We start from the raw sequence: 20,734 nt of genomic DNA, 5'->3' as shown, positions 1-20,734 counted from the left end.
GTGGGGGGTGGCATGCAGGGTCTCCTGCCTGGCAAAGGTTTGCACAGGATCTACGATCGTGATAGCGAAATCGCCTGTCATTTCTTGAACACCTTCTACTCGCCAGCATCTATGCTAAGTTTTACAAACAAATGAGTTCATTGAATCTGTGCGAGGTAGGTTCTCTTGGTAGCCCCTGTTATATTAGGAGGAAACGGAGGCCTCAGAAAGGCAGAATGACTTGCCTGACCACACAGGAAGTGGGGGAGAGAATGATCCCGATTTTCGGAGATACTAATTCATAAGTGCAGTGACCTTCCCAATGAAAAACAGTGGGTTTGAAAACATTTATGTTAAGTTGGAGCAAACACATGAGACCTATGCACAAAGGTAACATTTGCTTCTCTTTGTTAAGTGCTTGTTCTGGGCCAAGAACCTTCTACTGGAATCTCCTTTAACCCCTAAGAAACCCTGAAAGGTGGAGGGCAAGGGAGGAGGGTAACCCACCTAGGCCTTCCTTCCTGCTTCCCAGGCAAGCAGTGTGTCCGTGCGTTTAAGGCCAGAGTGAGATGGAGGCGAGCTGAGCCCAAGCACACAGGCCCCATGACTTCTGCCTCGGCCTCTGACTTCTGTTTTTACCTTCTGGTATATATTTCCTCTGAGGGGGCCCGAGATACTTGATCTCCTGCGACAGGCCCAGATGGAAGCTCTGTTACTGTCCCATCTGACAGAGGAGAAAACTGAGTCTCAGAGAAGTAAGCATGGGCCCAAGGCCACAGGATGGCTCAGAAGCATAGCGGTGGTTTCTCTTAGTTCCCTGAAGGGGGCTGACCAGGGGCAGCCTTCAAGCTGTCACTCAGACAGCCCTCCAGAGAGGAGGGAGGAGAGAGGGGAGGGGAGGAGGAGGAGACTGGAGGCTGTCCGCTGTGTCCTGAGCTCCCAGCAGATCTTGCCGGCTCTCAAGAGCACTCCAGTGAAAGGGCCTCTCTCCTCCACGCAGGCCTGAAGGTGGCTTCCTCGGGCCTCAGGATGCAAAGGTGGGGGTTGTGGGCCATGGCGGCCTCCTTGACCCTCCTCTTTGCACAGGCCTTTCCGCAGACGGACATCAGTATCAGCCCAGGTGAGCCCCGGGGCCAGGACCCAAGCAGGTGGAGAGGAGGACACCCCACAGACACTCCAGGTTCTGTCAGTGAAGCTGAGCTGACCTGAGGAGTGGTGGGTGCCACGCTGAGCCTCCTGGCAGCCCTTCCTGCTCCCCTCTCCCCACCCCAGCGGTATTATTCACCCCACCCCACCCCAGCTCAGACCCCAAAAGTCCTGATTTTTAAATCCCAGCAGTGCATCTTAAAAACTGTGTGACCTGCCCAAATTTCTTAACCTCTCTGAGCTCAGCTTCCTTTGGAAAATGGGAGTCAGGGTAGCACCTACTAGGGAAGTAAGATAAAGTGGGGGATGTGCTTCATGCTTGGTGCTGGACACCACAGCAAGATCTGAAAATGGGATTTATTTTATTAGGGATTTTGCATGGGTGGGGGGTTCCCCACCCCCATCTTGGCTGTGACAGCTGTTCCCAGGGACCATTCAGACCTGCTCTTTGCCGCCATGGGTTGGGCATGCAGTTGTCCTTCTTGTGACCTCCCTGGAGGTCTCTGCTCTGTGGCCCACTTCTATGGGTTTTCTGTGTCCCCAGCAATTAGGACAGCAATTAACCAGCATTGAGTGAAAGACTCAAGGCTTCAAAGGAGCTCAGTTTCTTCCTCTTTGCAATGCAGAGAACCAGAGATGGGGGAGCTCACTGGGAGGGATCCCCATCTGGGCGAGAGGATTCCTGAATCCTGCAGTCTGCTCCGGGCTGAGGATCCTGCCGGTGAAGGTCACCTCCACCGTGAGGGCTCTTGCCAAACCCTGTTTAAAATATTTAAAGTAATAATAATACCTATCACCAGTTAAGATTTACATAGCCCTCTCTATGTGCCAGGCATCGTTTTGAGCCCTTTCTGTGTATGGATCTATTGAACCTCCACAGTAAGTCTATGGCAGAGATAATATTTTGGTCCCCATTAAAGTACAACTCATAGTGACAGACTCCTAAGAATCCCATAAGACCCCATCATTGGGCTGTCACAGTGCTGGGGTGAAATGAAACTGTGGGCTGATAAGGTTGCCAGATAAAACACTGGGTGCCCAGGTACATTTCAGAGAAATGAATTTCGAATAAACAATCATCTTTTAGACAATCAAATATTGCGTGGGACATGGGCTTAAAGCGATTTGTTGTTTATCTGAAATTCGGAGGTACCTGGGCATCTCTCTTAAACCAAGGTGAGTGGTGGTAGCCTTTGTTCATTAGGGCAAGCATTAGGGGCTCCGATAGATCATAAACTCTCTGAGCGTCTTAGTCGGCTCGGGCTGCAACAGGAAAGTTACTTCTCACAGTTTTGGGGGGCTGGAAGGTCGAGGTGCTGACTGATTTCGTTCCCTGGTGAGGGCTCTCTTCCTGGTTTGCAGATGGCCACCTTTCTTGTTGAGTCCTCATGTAGGTGGGAGAGAAAGAGCCTGTGCGCATGCTGGTCTGTCTTCTAATCCCATCATGGTCCCTCTCATGACCTCCTGTAACCCTCATTACCTCCCAAAGACCCCACTTCCAAACACCATCGCATTGGGCGTTCATGCTCCAATATATGATTTAGGAGGGGACAGAAAAATTCAGTCCATAATGGTGACTTCGTATCCTTGCTCTGAGGCCTCAGTCTTCTCATCCAAGCAATGGGCGAGCAGGAGAGAAGTTGGACAAAATATCCTCAAGGTCTGCCTTGTATATGCCACAGTCTTGTCTTTCTGTCCAGTGTTGTGTGGGAAGGGCCTGAGGCTGAGTTTGCCTGTGGGAACAACCGGGGAGTCTTCTCCCTCACTAGCTTGTGCCTGTGGCCACTCTTTCTGAGCATCGAGTGTCCTCCCCTGGAGAGTGGGGATAATAATGGCTCCCACCAAATGTTTTTTGGGATCTTCAATGGGATCGTGCAGATGAAGGACTTAGCACATAGCAAGTGCTTAAAGAATGAGAATTATTACTGTTAGCTCTTCTGCTGCTGCAGTTGTTGGTGATAGGATAGAAATGGTCAGGAGACACAGCTCTCTGGCATGACAGAAGCCTCCCTTGGAGAAAGAACCTTCCAGATGTCTCACCTCCAGCTCACCCTCCATGCCTCCCAGGGGCGGACCGAGATCACTTCAAACCCAGTCATCTTGGAGAGCTCGGAACTGGAGTTGGCAGGAGGGATCGGGAAATCCATTCAGCCCACCCTTTCATGTTACAGTTGGAGAAACTGAGGCCTACGGAGGCCAGTGACCCTGCCAAGGATCCATCCAAGTGGTAGTTCTTCTGCTCTCTGGGTTCCCATCCCAGCAGAAAGCCAGTTCAAGCCTGAGCAGACAGATCTTCTGGAGGAAAGTGACTTCAACCCAGAGGAGAATGTGTGAGTGTCTGTGTGCGTGTGTGTACGCGTGTGTGTGTACAAGAGTGTGTCTGTTGATGTGTGCCTAGGAGGGGCTTCTCTAGGGTCGTGGTGGGCCTTTGCAAACCACAGAGGTGAGCCCTCCTTATTGAGAATGAACCTTGTTTGTCTTCCTCCTCTGGATCCCAGCTTTCCTGAGCAAAGCAGAACAGAGCATTTCATCCTCATCCCCAGTATCCCGACCTTCCATGAACGTGTAAATATACACACAGAGTGCAACTCAGCCACACCTTGAGAACTGCTTTGGAAACAAAACAAAACAAAACAACCCTTTAGACCCTTCTGAGAGACTTTGGAGGATTTAGCGAGACTAGAGCCATTTCCCAAAACCTTTTCTGCGAACTTAGCTTTGATCGCATTGTTCAAGGGGATTCAGGAGTGTAAAGTGCTTTAGAAGAGAGCCTGGCACCTGGGAAAAGCTGCACAAAAATTTGCTATTGTGATTCTTCAACCATTACCCTCAAGTTTCCCTTCCTGGCTCCCGAGGCCAAGAGCTCTCCACAGCAAAGGCCATTCCAGCAAGGCATTTGGAGCTGGGGGTAGGGCTGGGGTTCTGCTGCTTCAGGGCGTCAGGAGTTGGGCAGGGGGCGGCAATCAGGCTGACTCTGCACCCCCAGCTTCAGGCGGTCCCAGGCCCAGGCTGTCTCTGCTGCAGTAGTAGCTAATGGCAACTCAGAGCCAGGCCATGGCTTCCTTGTGAGGTAGGCATTATCATCATGTCCATTTTATAGATGAGAAAACGGAGGCATGAAGAGCTGAGGACTCCAGAGTCCAAGCTAGAGCCTAGAGGTCTGAGCGACGGGATGTCCGCACTTCCTAGAGTAGCCCTTGGAGTCTGGATCATAGAGTCAGATCCCAGAGTGCCCCATGGTCACTCTGGCCCGATTCCCCACCCAACCTCTATGGGCACAGAACACTCTGCATATTTCTGGGCTGCATCATAGTATACGATGACTCATTGCCAGGCATGTGATCCTCTCCCCAGACTGTGAGTGACTTGAGGGCACAGACCTCAAACTCATACAGGCACTCAGGAGACATGGACTTAACTTGCTTAACTTTTGGTCTTAGCTCAGGCTGCTATAATCCTTTAGTAAAACAAATAAAAATTTGTAAATGCCACAGTTTGGGAGGCTTAAACAATCGGAATCGATTTCTCACAGTTCTGGAGTGTGGGAAGTCCAAAATCAAGATCCTGAGTGATTTGAGTCCTGATGAGGACTCAAGATGGCTCCAAGATGGCCACCGTGTTGTGTCCTCACAGTGTCCTCACAGGCAGAGACAGACATGGCAGGGAGCTCTGGCCTCTCTTTCTCTTCTATAAGAGTACTAACCCTAGTCCCCTCCCAAATGCCCCACTTCCAAAGACATTGGGGATTAGGGCTTCCACGTATGAATTTGAGGAGGGGGAGACACAAACATTCAGTCCGTGACACTGTTACATTTAGTGTTTAATATATTTGTCCTACAAATGAGAAAACCAAGGGCAGAAAAAAGATGTTTTCTGGTGTTTAGGTGTTTCTTAGTGTTTAGGGATTTCTGAGTTCATCCTGATGCCCCCCCACCCCCGCCCAGCTTGCTAGATATGGTAATAAGTGACTTAGCTTTTCCGAGACTCAGTTTCCTCAGCTGTAAAATGGGGATGTTATTGATACACTCCGAGGCTGGTCTCAGCAGTTACATACTCACCACTGAGTGTATGGCCGCTGTTTGGGCAATAGAAGACATGGCCCAGTGCTTTTTCCCCTTTGTATCATGTGGTTATAAGTGTGGCCCAGAGAAGGGAAAGCCAAGTTCAGCATGTGAGGCCCAGGGCCACCAGCTCTGGAAAACAGAGCCAGGACTCAGTGGTGAGGAGCATCGTCTGATGGTGGGACAAGTGACCCAGGGAAGCAGTGGGAAGGAAAGGGATGTGGTGAGGGTGACCCCTCCCAGTCACCACCTTCCAGGACACCGAAAGTCACTTCCTCCTATCTCCTGGGACTTCTGGGGGCCAGTAGTGGGAGTGGGATGGAGGTTGGGATGTGGACCCCAGAGCCTTCCTCACCTCCTCTCCTGGCTGGCTCTCAAGGCTGCTCTGGGCAGGAGGCAGCAGAGTAGTGCGTTTGTAGGCGGCTGGATTGGGGCCAGGGGAGCAGGCAGCCAGATTGAGTGGGAAGGTGACAATTTATTCTTTTAAAAAGAGAGAGAGAGAGAGAGAAAATGAGCCCTGAACTCCACTGGTGTGTTCTTTTTTCTTCACAAGCTCAGAGCTCCCAAAGACTTTGACTACCCACCCCCACCCCCCAAGCTGGGAGACCTTGGTGGCCTTTAGTGCTGCTAATTGAAGTAAAAGACCTTACCAGTTGGCCTCCTGGTTTCCAAAGCAACTAGCTCCTTTGTGCATCCCTTCCCCTCCCTACCCCTCCACCCTCCCTGTCACCTCTGGCCTCATTTCTTGCCTTCCCCCCTCTCAGATTCCCAGCTTGACTGAACCATTTGCAAATGTTCTCCAAATGTTCCACTCTCTTAGACCTCAGGGCCTTTGCACCTGCTGTGTCCACACAGCACCTGAAACATTTTCTCTGACTCTTACTTCAAGTGTCAGATGAGACATCATCACTTCCAGGAAGCCTCCCAGATCTCCAAATCCTTATATGACCTGTTTAGGTGCTCCTGTGGCAACTCCTTGAAATTCCCCCATCTGGGAAGGGGATTCGGGTACCCTGTCTTAATCACCCTTAATCAGCATTAATCACAGGCTCCTTGAAGAGAGGGTTGGGGCGGCCCACCAGTTCAACTAAGGGAGACAAAGGGGGCAAACAAATAACCAACTTCCAGAAATAATTTGGGGGCTACTCCCTCAAGTTTTTGCCTGCATGACACACACCCACAAATGACACATTAATGACATTTTATATCTGTGCTCATTTTTCTTAATGTCAATCTCCATTAAACTGTAAGACCCAAGAGGTCAGAGGGGGCCTCTGTGTGTGTGTGTATGTGTTGTTCATCCACAGTCTCTCTAGCATGTAGCCAACTAACAGCCTGAGCTCAAGAAGATCTCCAATAGGACCTCTTGAATGAAAAAGAGAACGAGGGAAGGACCAGACCATCAAGACTGAGGCAAAAGGAAATGGGTTTAAATGCAGCAGGAATCCCTAAATTAGGTCTGAAGCCACACAGCCTGACTTTAAAAACTACCTCTGCTGCTTGGGAGCTGTGTGATCTTGGGCATGTTACTCAACCTCTCTGTTTTTCGGTTTCTTCCTCTCTAAAGTGGGAGTGGTTGTGGTGCCTACCTTGTAGGATACATGGATGATAAATGAATTGATAGGTACAAAGAACTTGAGACAAAGCCGGCTCAGATGGAAGCTCAGTAGTGTTAGTCCCATTTATTATATTGCCGCCATTCTCTGACTTGTGAAGCTGGAAACCTCGAGAAATCCCTTCTTGAGAGAGACTCGGATTAGCCAAGGCCACTTTGGGGTTCAGGCTGATGAATGGCCTCAGAGATTCTCTTCAGTTCTCAGTTTCTCAAATCCTAGAGGCAAAGGGGGTGCGGGATACCAGGCAGGGTGGAGTTAATTATCATCCTGGTGCAAACGCATGGCTTTCTGCCTCCTCCTAGATCCTTCCAATTAAAGGCCTTTGCCTGCCCAGGTGGAAAAGGGAGTAATTGAGCGGTGACCTGTCACAGCCCCATTTTCTGGTATGTTTCACTCCAGGCATCCATAATCGCCATTTGTTCAATGGGGAAAATCAAAGGAACCAGCCGTGTGGACGTGGACGAGGGAGCTTGTTTCCACATGGAGACTTGATTTAAAATATCCACCAGGCTTTAGGACCCAGGAGAAGCCTTTGGGCCTTGGGGAGAGGGGAGCAAGGGCCCTGGCCCCCTCCTTTCCCTTTCCAGCCCCCTTCATTTAATTATTGCCGGCTCTTTCTATGTAAAATGTAGCGTCACAAAGTCCCTACAAAGAGCTCAGCAATGCCCAGAATTGCTAGAAGGGACAAGTCAGGACGGCAGGCGGAGCACAGCTGCCTGGGTCGGGGAAGGGCTGGTTCTGGTCAAATGAGAGAGCCCAGTGGCTGTGGTCAGTGATGGGAAGGAAGCTTGGAAGGTGTCTACTTAGCATAGCTCTCAATTAAAACAACGGACTCTTCCTTTCCCCCTAATAAATGGACAGAGGTACATGCCTGTGCACACACACACACATACACACTTTTGATTTTGCATTTAATTTCAAGGGATTCGCTGGATCCCTGAAGCCCCATCAGCCCTGGCTATGAGTGCCGGAGCTAGTCATTAAAAATCATACTGTCACAAAGCAATCCATACATGTCACAATTTGCGAGTTCCAATGAGTTGGCCTACCAACCTCAAGAAGTAGGTGCTAAAAGACTGTGACACATTTTCAGCCGTGTGGATTTCCCATGATGAAACATCCTGCAGACTTTCAGTTCAAAGACTTTGGTGTCTGGAGGCTGAGTTCAAATCCCTATTTGCCACTGACTATCAGGATGACCTTGGGCAAGTCACTTGATCTATCTAAGCCTCGGTTTCCCTGTATGTGTTTGGCACATCACAGAGGCTCCCTGAATGTTGTCTACTACTTAATTATTCAAGAGTTCAACCAGCTCTTCCAGTGGCTGGAAAGGCAAAGATCCCAAATCCTTAGGTGGCCACAAAGGGACCCCAAAGATTAGCCAGTTTGACAGCTGAGAAGGGAGAGAATGTACCATTGTCACAGGGCACATCCAGCCTAGAGCTCCCTGCTAGGACCCCGGCCTCCAGATCCCAGTCCAACAGATTTCACCACTGCCCACTGACTGCCCACAGCCATGAGGGGGCCGCCTATCATTATTCAAGGATGGTTCTCAGAATGCATTCCTCCCCGCCCCCCACCTGGCCACCCCTACCTCCAGTCAGTCATCTTGAGTGGTTTCCAAAACGAGTGTCTTCTAAGAAGCCTTCCAGGGGGCTGACGCTTGGGAGAACTTTATTGTCTCAGTCATGGATTTCCCATGCGTTTTTTTCAGAATTAAGAACACATCCTGAACCCCAGTAGTTCAGTGGGCTTCCAGATATAAATAGTTCAATGGGCTCTCCTTTGTCAATAAACACATGGAAAAATCTCCACGCTCACCAGAGAGCCCAGAATTGCAAATTGAAACGAGATACTGATTTTTGCTTATAAAATTTGCAAAGATGGCCATGAAAGCGGTAACACTCAGCACTGGCAAGGGCACTGTGAGATGAGCACTCTCGGGCATTGCCGTGGGAGTATAAATTGCTTTCAGGAGGCAATTTAGCAAATTGTATCAAAGCCTTAAAAATCTCTCCTCGGAAAATCAGCAGAAATGCCGAAAAAGCTTGAAGCACAAGGGCTGTTCATCTCAGCATTGGGTGTAATTGTTTTTTAAAAAAGGGAACCAGTCTAATTATCCACAAATAGGGGAATGATTAAATAAACTGGGGCGGGGGGGAGCCACTTAACGGAGGTTTCAAGAGCTATTTCAAACAATGTTTACAAAAAATGTATAATGACATGGGGGAATATATTCTCATTTTTAGAACTTGGAATACTCACATGTATGTATAGTACAATATAACAACTGAATTTCTACAAACCACTGCATTCAAGCGTGACATGAAGAAAAATATGCCAGAGCGGTCACATTTTTCTAGGTGTTCTATAAGGAGCATATATTACTTTTGCCTTTTGGTAAATGTTAGGTATGCACGTGTTCTCCGGACCTCAAGCATAGAATTTTACTAATCATAATGGGCCATGTTTTTGTTTTTTGTTTTTTTAAGTTTTACATTTACTTTTTTTTTTTTAAGATTTTACTTTTAAAGATTTTATTTATTTATTTGACAGACAGAGATCACAAGTAGGCAGAGAGGCAGGCAGAGAGCGGTGGGGGGAAGCAGGCTCCACGCTGAGCAGAGAGCCCGATGGTGGGGCTCGATTCCAGGACCCTGGGACCATGACCCAAGCCGAAGGCAGAGGCTTTAACTCACTGAGCCACCCAGGTACCCCTGGGCCATGTTTTATGTTCACTCTTGGAAAGCTGTCCTAAGCTATAGGTACAATGTTTGCACAGTGCCTACCCTCCTGCCAGTCTGTTTTCTTTCTGCCCACAGCCATGCCTGAGCTGCCCCAGGCTTCCCTGTGCCCACTGTTCTGGATGGAGTTCAAAGGCCACTGCTATAGATTTTTCCCTCTCAATAAGACTTGGGCCGAGGCTGACTTCTACTGCTCTGAGTTCTCCATTGGGAGGAAGTCTGCCAAACTGGCTTCCATCCACAGGTGAGTAGACGTCCGTCCCCCATGACCCAACCAGGCACCCCCTTTGGAAAGGGAAGTGAAAAATGGCAATTCTTACTGGTGTTTCTCTTGGGTAGTTCTCGCTAACTTTGATCCAGCCCGAATTCTCATCGAAGAGGGTCGAGCCCAATTTCTCATTGAAATAGTAGAAGGCAAAGCTTTGAGCCTGGGTGGCAAAAAGCAGTCTACTGGACCCATCTCTTTAAGTGCTGATTTTGTGCAGAGGGCTTGACCCTGTGATACACTCATGTAACATACATACAAAGACTATAATATGAGAAATAAAAATTGACATTTGTTTTCTCGGCATCTGTACACATCAGCACACTGAAGCTCTCTCAAACCGTATGAGGGAGCTATTTTCGTTGTACACACACACAGCTTGATCCTCCCGAAACGTAGCTTGCTCAAAGTTAGCTAGCTATAAAGTGGTGGACCTGGGATTTGAACCTGAAAAGCCAAATTCCATAGCCACCCCACCAAGGCCTCCTTCCACATTCCTCTGTGTCTCCCAAGCCCCAGCCACACAGACCGTCTCAGAGTTCTCCAGTCTGGTCCAGCCCTTTCGCTCCTCTTTACCTTTGCACATTCTGTTCCCTCAGCTGGGAACTCCTATCCCCATCTTCTCCTGTCTTCACTGAGGTCACCTTGACTGCATGGCACCCTAGCTGCACTCACTGCCCACCTCTCCTAGAGCACTTTTCTCCTCACCCTATGATGACGTGTTTTCACCTCAGATGTCCTCGCGGTGTGTGGGTTCCTTGAAGCCAAGTAGGCCGTGTCCCACTGGCACCCAAACTACAACTTCATAATCCTGCTTCTGTCTTTCAAGACTCTTAGGGACTTGAAGTCAGAAAGAGCGTTGGTTCTTTATGCTTTAGGGCTGCCGAATTTTGGTAAGAACAGGGAAGGGATCCTGTATCTTGGTTTGGAACTGAATCCTCCATGTTTTTGTCCCACCGATATGGAGATTTGTGCGTCTCCCTCTGTCTCCTCAGTGGCGCTGAAGAAGGTGGTGAGGCAGTCAGGTCTGTCAGGAGAACGGGAACCACTACTAATATTCAACAGAGAATTTAAAACACATGAGTAATGGAATCTAAGAACTTAAGGAGGCAGTAGTGAGGCAGTCTAGAGATTCACAATGGCAGGAAACCAATCCCGCCCGTAAGAGGAAGGCAGGGGAGCTGGAGCTACCGAGGTGGGACAGACCCTGCCAGCGACTCCCGAGGTTGAGGGAGAGACAAACGCCCTGGCTTCTCTCCAGCCCACCCCCCCCCAATCATCTGTGCTTCCCCCAACGGGCAGGGCAGCTGACAAGAAAACCGGGGAAGAGTGGTCTTCGGGGCAAATCCCCGAACAGAGAACAGAGCCCAGGGTTAGCACTGACAAGAATGGATCAAAGAAGTTCTCAAAAATTGTGAGCCTTTAGAAGGAGAATGAGATCCAGGTGATGAAGGGGGGCGCCTGGGTGGCTCAGTCCGTTAAGCGTCCGACTCTTGATTTCAGCTCATGTCATGATCTCAGGGTCGTGAGATCGAGCCCCACGCTCAGTGCGAAGCCTGCTTAAGATTCTGTCCCCTCTTCTCCTCTGCTTCTCCACCCCTCACCCCAGCTCACCCCAGCTCTCTCTCTCTCTTAAAAAAAAATTTCTAAATGAAGATTTCTCTTTAGCCAGCCCACAGGAAGGGTAACTCAGCCTGCTCATGGTGCTTGTAACCTCAACCTTGGTTAGCTGGGCGTCAGAAAGGATTCCAGGCAATCTGGGAGGCTTCCGGCAGATTCCTGTTCTTTCCTGCCTCCACTTACCTTCTTCCTGTCTTTCCTGCCTCCACTTACCTTCTTCCTGTCTTCTCAACTCCTAACGCCCCTCCTTGCCTTTTTTATACTAAGATTCTCTCCCTTTCCTCTCCTTTACAGGTAGTTTTCCATGTTGGCATATAATACTGTCCTGGAAACATGTAGGAAAGTTAAATTCATTGACAAATTCATAAAGACATAAATAAATTCATAAATACATGAAGTTCATTTGGCATGAAGCTAGACACTGTTATAAAGTCCCCTAATTACATCTTGTCTTTGAGACATAGCCCAGTATTTCTGGTGTTCTCTTCATGCCTTTTCAGTTTTTTTCTTTCATAATTATACACACAATCAGCTTATGTCTGCGGAGCATCTGATTGAAGCTCAAGATCCTCATACTTTCTGCTTACCTAATAATTTCCATCTTCGTTTCAAGCGACAGCTGAATTGAATTAAGTTCATCTGATACACACTCCTTATTACTTCTAGTAGCACCTTGGGCTTCTCTCTGTTCCTGTTATTTTTGACCAGATATGGGGGAAATGCAGTAAAGTATTGAAATAGTTTCCCAAGCAGGTATTGTAGAACAAAGATGGCAAAATCGCTAAAAGTGACCAGGCAGCCTCTCCACCAGATGACTGCCTGAAATGTATGTTCAGCAGTCAGTGTAGCCAAGCTGGGCACGAGAGAGACATTGGGGGATGCCAGCGCTTACCCAGCTGGGTAGGACCAAGGTCAGTGACCCACTGGGCTGAAGAACACTATGTCTCCAGAAACTGGATCCTTCCCCATGTCAGACCACACACTCTTGGAACTTTTATATTGACTAGAGCCTGCTGTTGGCATGAGAGAAGGTGTCAGATACAAATAAGACTTGATGATGGTCTGTGTGGTCCTTGGGGCCCATTTGGGGAGATGCGACCTTAAGAAACAGAGAACTAAACCAACCAGCCTGCCCCTAGGAGGTCAAAAGTGGGTACTCCAGGCGATCCAAGAGTGGATAGGGGGTGCTCACGGAAGGCTTTCTGGAAGAGCTGGTCCTGGGTCAGGACCTTAAAGAATTTAGGAAGCTTAAGGAATGGGAACAGCAGATATTCCAGATGGTGAAGCCATTGGGAGGAGATGTGATGCGCATTAAGGGACGAGAGTCAGACATTCCTGGACTAGTCCCAACTCCATCGCTTCATCTGCGCACGATCTGACCAAGGAGACCAAGCCTCTGAAGCCCTTCCAGTTAGCTGCAAGGAGTGCTCAACAGTGGGGGCTGTTAATGGTTTCTTTTGTTATAATCCTCGGCGTCTCAGGGGGTCAGTTCTTACTTAGCATTCCCATGTCACCTCATCTTTTCTAGGGCACATAAGTCCTGCCTCAATCACCCTCTTTCCTTTCCTTTTCCTCCAGTAGTATCGGCGTTAGTCCCTCAGGCTTCTATTACAACAAACTGCAGACACGGGGGCTGATAAGCCACAGAAACTTATTTCTCCCAGTTCTGGTAGCTGAAAGTCCAAGGTCAGGGTGCCAGCATGGTTGGGTTCTTGGTGAGAGCCCGCTCCCTGGTTCACAATGGCCCATCTTCCTGCTGCGTCCTCCCATGGTGGAAGGGGCAAGAGTGCACTATGGCATCTCTTTTATCAAAGTACCTTCCACTTAAGGACCTCCCAAATGTCCCACCTCCTAATATGATCACATGGGCATTAAGATTCCAACATAGGATCTTTGTGGGGACACAAATGTTCAAACCATAGTAGAAGGCATTGGCGTCTCCTTGGAGATTCTCACCTCCTTTTTTCAAAGAACTTATAAAGTAATTCACCTTACAAAAGAAATCAGTGAAGGACACTGAAGATTATCTGCTGCCAAAAACAGCAAAGAAATGGAGATGGGTGGATAGACAGAGAGAGAGAGACATACAGACACTTCCATTCAATCGTCAGTGTTTCCTGAGTATTGTATGATGTGTTTGGCACCCATGAACTCATTGAATACTTCCATCAGAATGAGACCCTTCTGGTTGCTCACTCCACAGCCATGACTAATCCCTTTGCCTGCATAAGAAGTTTTCAGCCTCCTTTGCAGCTCCCAACTGGCCATAAAACCCAGTTCGGCCAGTTGGATATTAGGGGAAGTCTGTAAGGGGCATCAGGAAAGTACTATCCTCCCTGATAAATGGACACAGGCATGTGGAAAGGGCCCAGTTTCCATCGCTGCCTTTCCTTCTTGGGCTGTAGTCATGTGGGGACATGGTCCTTGGAGCACCTGCAGGAAGACCCTAGAGGAAGATCATGGCTTACCCAGTGCCCGGACATCGGCGAGGCTGGACAATGCCATTGGCCGAGCTCAGAAGGCTGGCAAGGGGGTTGCGAGCCAGTGCACAAACAACAGGCACACTCCACTCAAGTAGTTCCCACCCTCTGAGGACCAGATCCCACTGGATGAGAGACTCCCATTTTTAGCTTCCATGTGACATTAAAAGATAAACGTTAGTGGGTTGAAGAGGTTATGATAAAGGAATAATTATCAGCCTTGGACCTAATACCTAACGAGGAACTCACTTCAAAATAGGACCAAGTTGGTGTTTACCATTTAAGTTGCCACAAAGTCTATCTGCTCTCACTGGCTTTGTCTCTCATTGGCAATTGTCATTGCTGCTCTCCAAAGACTGCCACCTTGTCTGAAATGCCCACTATGAAATTACTTTTGTCTTGAGCCATTGGTAGCAAATCAAGGCAGACACGTTTATTCTTCTTAATTTTGTGATTGTGGAAGAAATTACTAGTTCATTCCAGAAGCACTCAGACTTCTGGCACTCTGAATCTTTCTTGACATGGTTCTCCAGGCGGTCAAATTCAGGGAGTTGCTTAATAGATCCCATTATGATCTAAATCTCTGTGTCTCTCCCAAATTCATATGTTGATACCTAACCCTCAGTGTGATGGTTTTGGGAGGTGGGACCTTTGGGAGGTGATTTGTTCATGAGGGTGAAGCCCTCATGGATGAGATTAGTGCCCTTTTGCCAGAGATCCCCCACCTCCCCGCAGAGCTCCCTAGACCCTTCCCCCATGTGAGGATACAGTGAGAAGTCTGTGACCCCAACGATGGCCCTCCCCTGACCGTGCTGGCCCCCTGACCTTGGACTTCCAGCCTCCAGAACTGTGAAAAATACATTTCTATTGTTGGAAAGCCACCCAGGGCAGGGTATTTGGTTACAGCAGCCTGAAAAGACTAAGACACTTTCTAAAGGAGAGTGGTCTGTCCACTGGAGGGCTTTGGTTTGCTGAGTGAGCTCTGTAAGTTCAAGCCCAGAGGTGAGTTTTCCAGGAAAGCAGAAGATTCTGGAGATGGTACGTGAGAAAAAAAAAAAAAAAAAATTATAGGATAAATAAGGACTGGCAGCCTAAGGAGGGCTTTTGAGAGAAAACAAAAATGTCTAGCGGAGATTTTCATTAAGTTGTTTGATGGCTGCAAGGCAGCATAAACCTCTTTCTTTGTCTTCATGATATTGTCAGTAGAATCCACCTTGTTTGCTCCTGCTTTTGAGGCAGATGTAAACTTTTAGGATGAATAGCCGTGCTGAGATCTGCTTTAAACTGGCGTGAATACAATCCGGAGGGGTCTATGAAAGGACCGTCACGTATGAGTGATGTAATTAACGAAGAAAAAGAAGGAAAAGGCAGAGTCGCGTCATACCCTCCATTTACTGTGGTCCCAGAAGGTTAAGAAGAATTGCTTTCTGTTTTCAACTCCGTCCTATGCAAAGAGACAAGGAGTAACCCTCTTGCCGTGTTGCTCACATTTGCAGCTGGGAAGAGAATGTCTTTGTGTATGACCTTGTGAACAGCTGTGTGCCCGGGATCCCAGCTGACATCTGGACAGGGCTTCATGATCACAGACAGGTAAGGAAGCGATGACCACCAGGTCCTCCTGGAAGCTCCCAGCCAAGACGCCATTTCCCGTTAGCCAGCTTTGCCCATGGAACCTGTATGCCAGGTCACTGCTCCATGCCCAGCCCACGGAGAGAAATCCGACACCGATGTGTCCCAGTTAGAAGACAGCGGTGTGAACACAGTGTGGTGTGAATACTAGAATACGGCGGTGTGAGCATGATGGGAACATATATGGTCAGGGAAGGCCTCTGTTTGGGTTTGAGTTCTGAAAAAAGCAGACACAGAAATGTGATTCGATGTTGGAGAGATTTCTGAGGGGAAAGATCTGTGAAGAAGAACAAGAGGAGGGGGCATAATGAGGCAGGGACTGTCTCCGGACAGTTGTGTGTGTCTGAGAGGAGAGTGGGGGAAGGAAGAGCCTCTGATTATCGCAGAGTTCTGAGAAAGACTTGGCTAGGCCAGTGGGGAGTCCTCAAGCAGGGGAGGGCCAGAAGAGGAAGACCGCATGGTGCAGAACTGGGCCAGCACTGGCACCGCTGAGTTCTTGCTGAGTTATTGTTGGGGCAGAGCCTGGGGGAAGCCTGGTCTCACTGTGAATGTAGGAATGGATCCCACGGGTCAGGGGAGCTGAGGCTGTCAGTCAGCCATGTTCCCTGTAGCCAGTCCTCCTAAAGGAGCTCGAAGCAGTGTCCTTCTGTGGCTGCCGCAGCCTCCCCAGGTTAGAGACATTTAAGCTACTATCTAATGGTTAAATAAGAGTCAGCCAGAGGAAGAAGCGTTCCAGGTAGAGGGACCAGCATGGGCAAAAGGCCTGAGGTGGGAACGATCTTGACCCAGTTGAGGACATTGAAGACAAATGGTTCTGGGAAGCAGAGAGGGTCGGGGGTCAATGGATTTATGGTGAAGCATCAGGCCAAAAAAGAGAGCAGACACCAGAGAACTTATGCCTGGCAATATCACTGCAGACTCCAGCTGGAAATTTTGTCCCCACACTTTCCCTGGGTGAGCTGAATACTGTCTCTGTTCTGAGAGATGAATGCTACCAGCCCGGCCCCAGAGTACTGTGGGGAACCGGGCTGTGGTTCCAGCTCCCATCCTTTCGCTGACTGGGTGGTAGGAAACTTCATGCAATTTTTTTTTTTTTAACCTCTCTGAGCTTCAATTTCCTCAGCTACAAAATGGAGATAGTGGTAACAGTGGCTTCTTGTAGAAAGTCAATGAGCTTAGCCTGGTGCTTGGCACACTGTCCCAGCTCATTAAGGCTGGCAGGAGCTGCTGGCAAAGAAGCAGAGGTAACCTCAGGGTCCAGACTCAAAGAGATAGATCTTTTAAACCCATAGAATTTGGCTGGCAAGAAGCGATATAGAAGTTGTAAAAACAAAACAAAACAAAACAAAAAAACAACAACAACCAACCCACAAAATTTCTGTTCGTAATAGGAACTTTACAATGAGAATGTGGTGAGGCAGGGTCTGCCTGGGTGACTCAGTCAGTTAAGTGTCTGACTCCTGGTTTCAGCTCAGGTCCCGATCTCAGGATCATGAGCTCAAGCCCCTGGTCAGGCTCCATGCTCATCGGGGAGTCTGCTTGAAGATTCTCTCTCTCCCTCTTCCCTTCCCCTCACTATGTGCATGTGCTTTCGTGCTCTCTCTCTCTCTCAAATAAATAAATAAATGTTAAAATAAAGTGGGATTAGAGGGGTGCCCGGCTGGCTCAGTCAGAAGAGCATGCGACTCTCGATCTTGAGGTCGTGAGTTCAAGCCCCTCGTCGGGCATTGAGAGTACTTAAATAACTAAGCGAACAAACCAACTTTTAAAAAATATATATTTAATAAAATGGAATGACAAATACACTTAGTTGGGGTTTAAGGCACTTGTATCCCAACATTTAAGAATAATAACTACAAACAATAGAGTCAAAGGGCCTGTGTTTTCAGCTTCTCAGGGGTGAGCACCGTGAGCCCTTTGCGCCCCTCTACGTCGTCAGTCCTCACCGTAGCTTTCTGGGGGAGACATTAGCTCTGTTGTAAAGGTGCAGAGAGAGCCCCAAGAGGTTAAGTCCCTTGTCCAGCCTGCAGTGAGGAAGTGGGTAGAGCCCAAACGGCAGGCTCGAGCCTCTCGCTCAGAGGCGGCATGCTATTTCCATTATCTGACGCCCCCTCCGTAATCATCAGTGCTTCGGGGGAGACTTTTCTCAGAGCCTGAATAAATGCAGAAACGGCTTGTGTTCCAGAACACTGCAAAGACGTGGTTCTCGCCCCAGTTAATTTGCACATTTATTTTAACACCAATCAAATTCCCAACAGGCGTTTTCTTGTAATTGGACAGAGCCGTCCCACCTCGGGCGAGAAAAAACACACACTATGTGAACGAAAGAAAAGAAATGAAGGGTGACCCCCGTCCGCTGATAAATTAAAAAAATAAGAAATTTGAAAAAGTGGAGCAGGTGAGGTCTTGGGTACCGCAGTGAAGACGTGGGTTTGAATCACAGCACCACTGCCCTATGAGCTGTGTGAATTTGGCTAGACCAGACCAGGGTCTGGGTCTCGGTTTCCTCATCTGTGAAAGGGGGATGGGGATGCCCACTCGGAGGACAGTGCCTGGCGTGGCACCTAATAAGGCTTCAGCAAACCTGGTAGCGATAACAGTATCTCACATCCCCGTGAGGACGTCTGTGCTGCTCCACGTGGAGGTGTTAGAACGTCGTCCTGAGCTGGGGCTGGTGCTAATGCCAGATCTTTCTTTCGCCGGCTTTCCTCCTCGGCCCCGGATGGGCGTGCCCAGGAAGGGCAGTTTGAATGGACCGACGGCTCCTCCTATGACTACAGCTACTGGGACGGGAGCCAGCCGGATGGTGGCCTGCACACGGACCCAGAAGAGGAGGATTGCGTGCAGATATGGTACCGGCCCACCAGCGGTGGGTGCCCCTGAGATCAGGACTCTCGCAGGGGCACTGGGGAGGGGCCACAGACGGCAGGGAGACCGGCGAATTGGGTGGCTGGGGCATTCTTCTCTGCGGCGGATAGATTTAACAGTACATAGTGGTGCAGTGTTGCATGGAAAGGTATTAGTGGCAGAAGCGTGGGGGCGGATCAGAGGAAGAATTTGTACAAATATCGGTCAAAGGGCGGTGCTTCTGTCTGCTCACCAGGGTACCCAAGTGTCAGCCCCTACCTCAGGCTCCTGAGTGTTAGAACGGAGGTGTGCTGGGGCAGTACCCGGGGGTAAGCAGTGAGAAGAACACACACCTGGGTTTGAGCCCTGGCCCTGCTGCTTTCTAGCTCTGTGTCCTTGTGGGAAATTACTTATTCTCTCGGACATTCCGTTTCCTCTTCTGTAGAATGGATTTAGTAATCGTTCCAACCCACAGGGCAGATCTGAAGGTTCTAGGAGGTAGAGTTGGTCCAGCACAGCTCCACTCCTTATGAATGGCGTGGCCCAAAGTAAATGACTTAACCTCTTGGTACCTCAGTGGCTGCATCTGCAAAATGGGTTCGTGATACTTAACGGGTTGCTCTGAAGAAGAAAGAAGCTCATGTACATCAAGTGGCCACAGTGGCCCCCATGGGGTATGAGCAATCACCGCCTTCAGCATTAGCAACATCATCACTCTTCACACCAGTCTTGAGAAGTAGAAACTATTAATATTCTCATTTAGCAGAGGAAGAAATGGAAGCTCAGAGAACTTAAGTGATTTGGTCATGGTCACACAGCAAGTAGTGAAGCAGATTTCCAAAAAAACCTACCAAAGTCCAGAGTCAAGCTCTCAGCTGCTACTTCCTCTGTGCTCCTTTATCTTTTCCTGATTAGAGGAAGGAGGGATGGAATGGGGACTCCTGGGAGCCAGAGCTGGGCCAAGCCTCTGCATGAAGTTTGTCCTGCCCCATGCACAGTGGCAAGTCAAGATCAGCCTCATGAGAGAGAGAGGCTGGACAGCAGCCTCATCAAACATCAGCAAGAAAGGGGTGCCAGTGCAGACATGAGCCACTGGAGAGGGCTTTTACTCCAGTGGGGTGGTGAGGTGACTTTTACTGTGGTAGGTGGACCTCACCCAGATTCTCTGCTTCTTCCCACCACAGCTCTGAGGTCATGGAATGATAACACCTGCAACCACGAGTTCCCCTTTGTCTGCAAGATCGCGTCTCTGACCATTCACTGATCCGGTTTTGTCCCCTCCCAGGGAGCCCAACTCCAGGACCGTCTTATAGCTGTACTGAATGTAGATCCAATACTCAATAAATGTGAAACACAGGGGAGATAAAGCTCCCAAGCAGAGATTTTAAATAAGCAAGTCTTAATGCTACAGAGTGGTTATTTGGTCATAAGTGACAGGAAACACAACTTAAACTGGCTTAGTAAATAAAAGGGGGTGGTGGATTTCCTGCTCTAAGTAACAAGTCCAAGTTTGTTCTAGATTCAGAGTTGAATTTCATTGGCCTGGATCAGTCACATTCCACTTTGGCATATATCGTTGGCTAGACACCACTTAGATGCCTATCTCTGGGGCGGAAAGGGATGGGAGTCAATATCCTCTGAACCACGTGGGCCCAAAGAGGTGGGCAGTTCCCGAGGGAAACACATCAACAGATTTATACATGGCTGGTGGGAATATAAGATGGTGAAGCCATTCTGGAAAACAGGATGGTGCTTCCTTAAAAAGTTCAACATAGAATGACCCGGAAATGCTAATTCTGGGTATATACTATGAGGGGTCATTGCAGCATTATTTGGAATGGCCCCCAAAGTGGAAACATCTTCGGGGGTACCACCCAGATGACCTCATCCCATGGGTCAGGGTCCCAACCAGATCTCTGACTACAGTATAATGCATGCCTACCTGGGGACCTACACTGTCTTTGAAGTTTGGTCACTCTGAGTCCTGGCCTTGGTCTACCCTCCTGCCATCTTCTTTGTCTTCCACCAAAGAGGCTCTCTGGCATTCACTCCTAGAGCCAGGGCCCGTTACTCATCCTTGACTGATAAGTATCCTTACTTATCAGTAGAACAGTAGAACGTCAAAGCCTTGTAGCAAGAGCCATCCAACCCGCTTATGCTTTTGCATACTATTTTCTCTGTTCATCAATTACCCAATCCATGGCTTCTGCTGTTGCATTTCCTCCTGCCAGGATACCCTCCCAGCTCACTCCAGAGGGTTTAAACCACTTCGTGCCATGGACTATGCTCCACCCACCACAACCAATTGCCAGCCTGGAGGCAGTCCGTCCAGCTCCTTAGACCTGCA

General features: G+C 48.9%; 1 protein-coding gene across 2 annotated transcripts; it reads left to right on the top strand.

Moving 5' to 3' along the window:
- The first annotated feature begins 943 nt into the window (after positions 1-943).
- On the top strand, positions 944-19,760 carry CLEC19A (C-type lectin domain containing 19A). 2 transcript variants are annotated; one of them, XM_044233539.1, is made up of 5 exons: positions 944-1,099; positions 9,625-9,790; positions 15,408-15,501; positions 18,277-18,409; positions 19,572-19,760. In XM_044233539.1, exons 1-5 carry the CDS (start codon positions 1,009-1,011, stop codon positions 19,649-19,651), a joined length of 564 nt encoding a protein of 187 aa, XP_044089474.1. In that variant the 5' UTR covers positions 944-1,008; the 3' UTR covers positions 19,652-19,760. The 2 variants fall into 2 exon arrangements, with proteins under 2 accessions (XP_044089474.1, XP_044089475.1); XM_044233540.1 differs by having other exon boundaries at positions 18,277-18,392; positions 19,572-19,635.
- The last annotated feature ends 974 nt before the right edge of the window (positions 19,761-20,734 follow it).

Source organism: Neovison vison, chromosome 14 (assembly GCF_020171115.1).
Source record: "Neovison vison isolate M4711 chromosome 14, ASM_NN_V1, whole genome shotgun sequence".
Lineage (NCBI taxonomy): Eukaryota > Metazoa > Chordata > Mammalia > Carnivora > Mustelidae > Neogale > Neogale vison.
The sequence above is the reverse complement of the archived record's forward strand: the minus strand, read 5'-3'. Positions and strand labels throughout refer to the sequence as shown.

What these genes read in the sequence shown, in the direction of transcription:
- CLEC19A (XM_044233539.1), top strand. Translation starts at nt 1,009, where the DNA reads ATGCAAAGGTGGGGGTTGTGGGCCATGGCGGCCTCCTTGACCCTCCTC. An exon ending in AAACTGGCTTCCATCCACAG is followed by an intron (nt 9,791 to 15,407) that starts GTGAGTAGACGT and finishes TCACATTTGCAG; the next exon opens with CTGGGAAGAGAATGTCTTTG. An exon ending in GGCTTCATGATCACAGACAG is followed by an intron (nt 15,502 to 18,276) that starts GTAAGGAAGCGA and finishes GGGCGTGCCCAG; the next exon opens with GAAGGGCAGTTTGAATGGAC.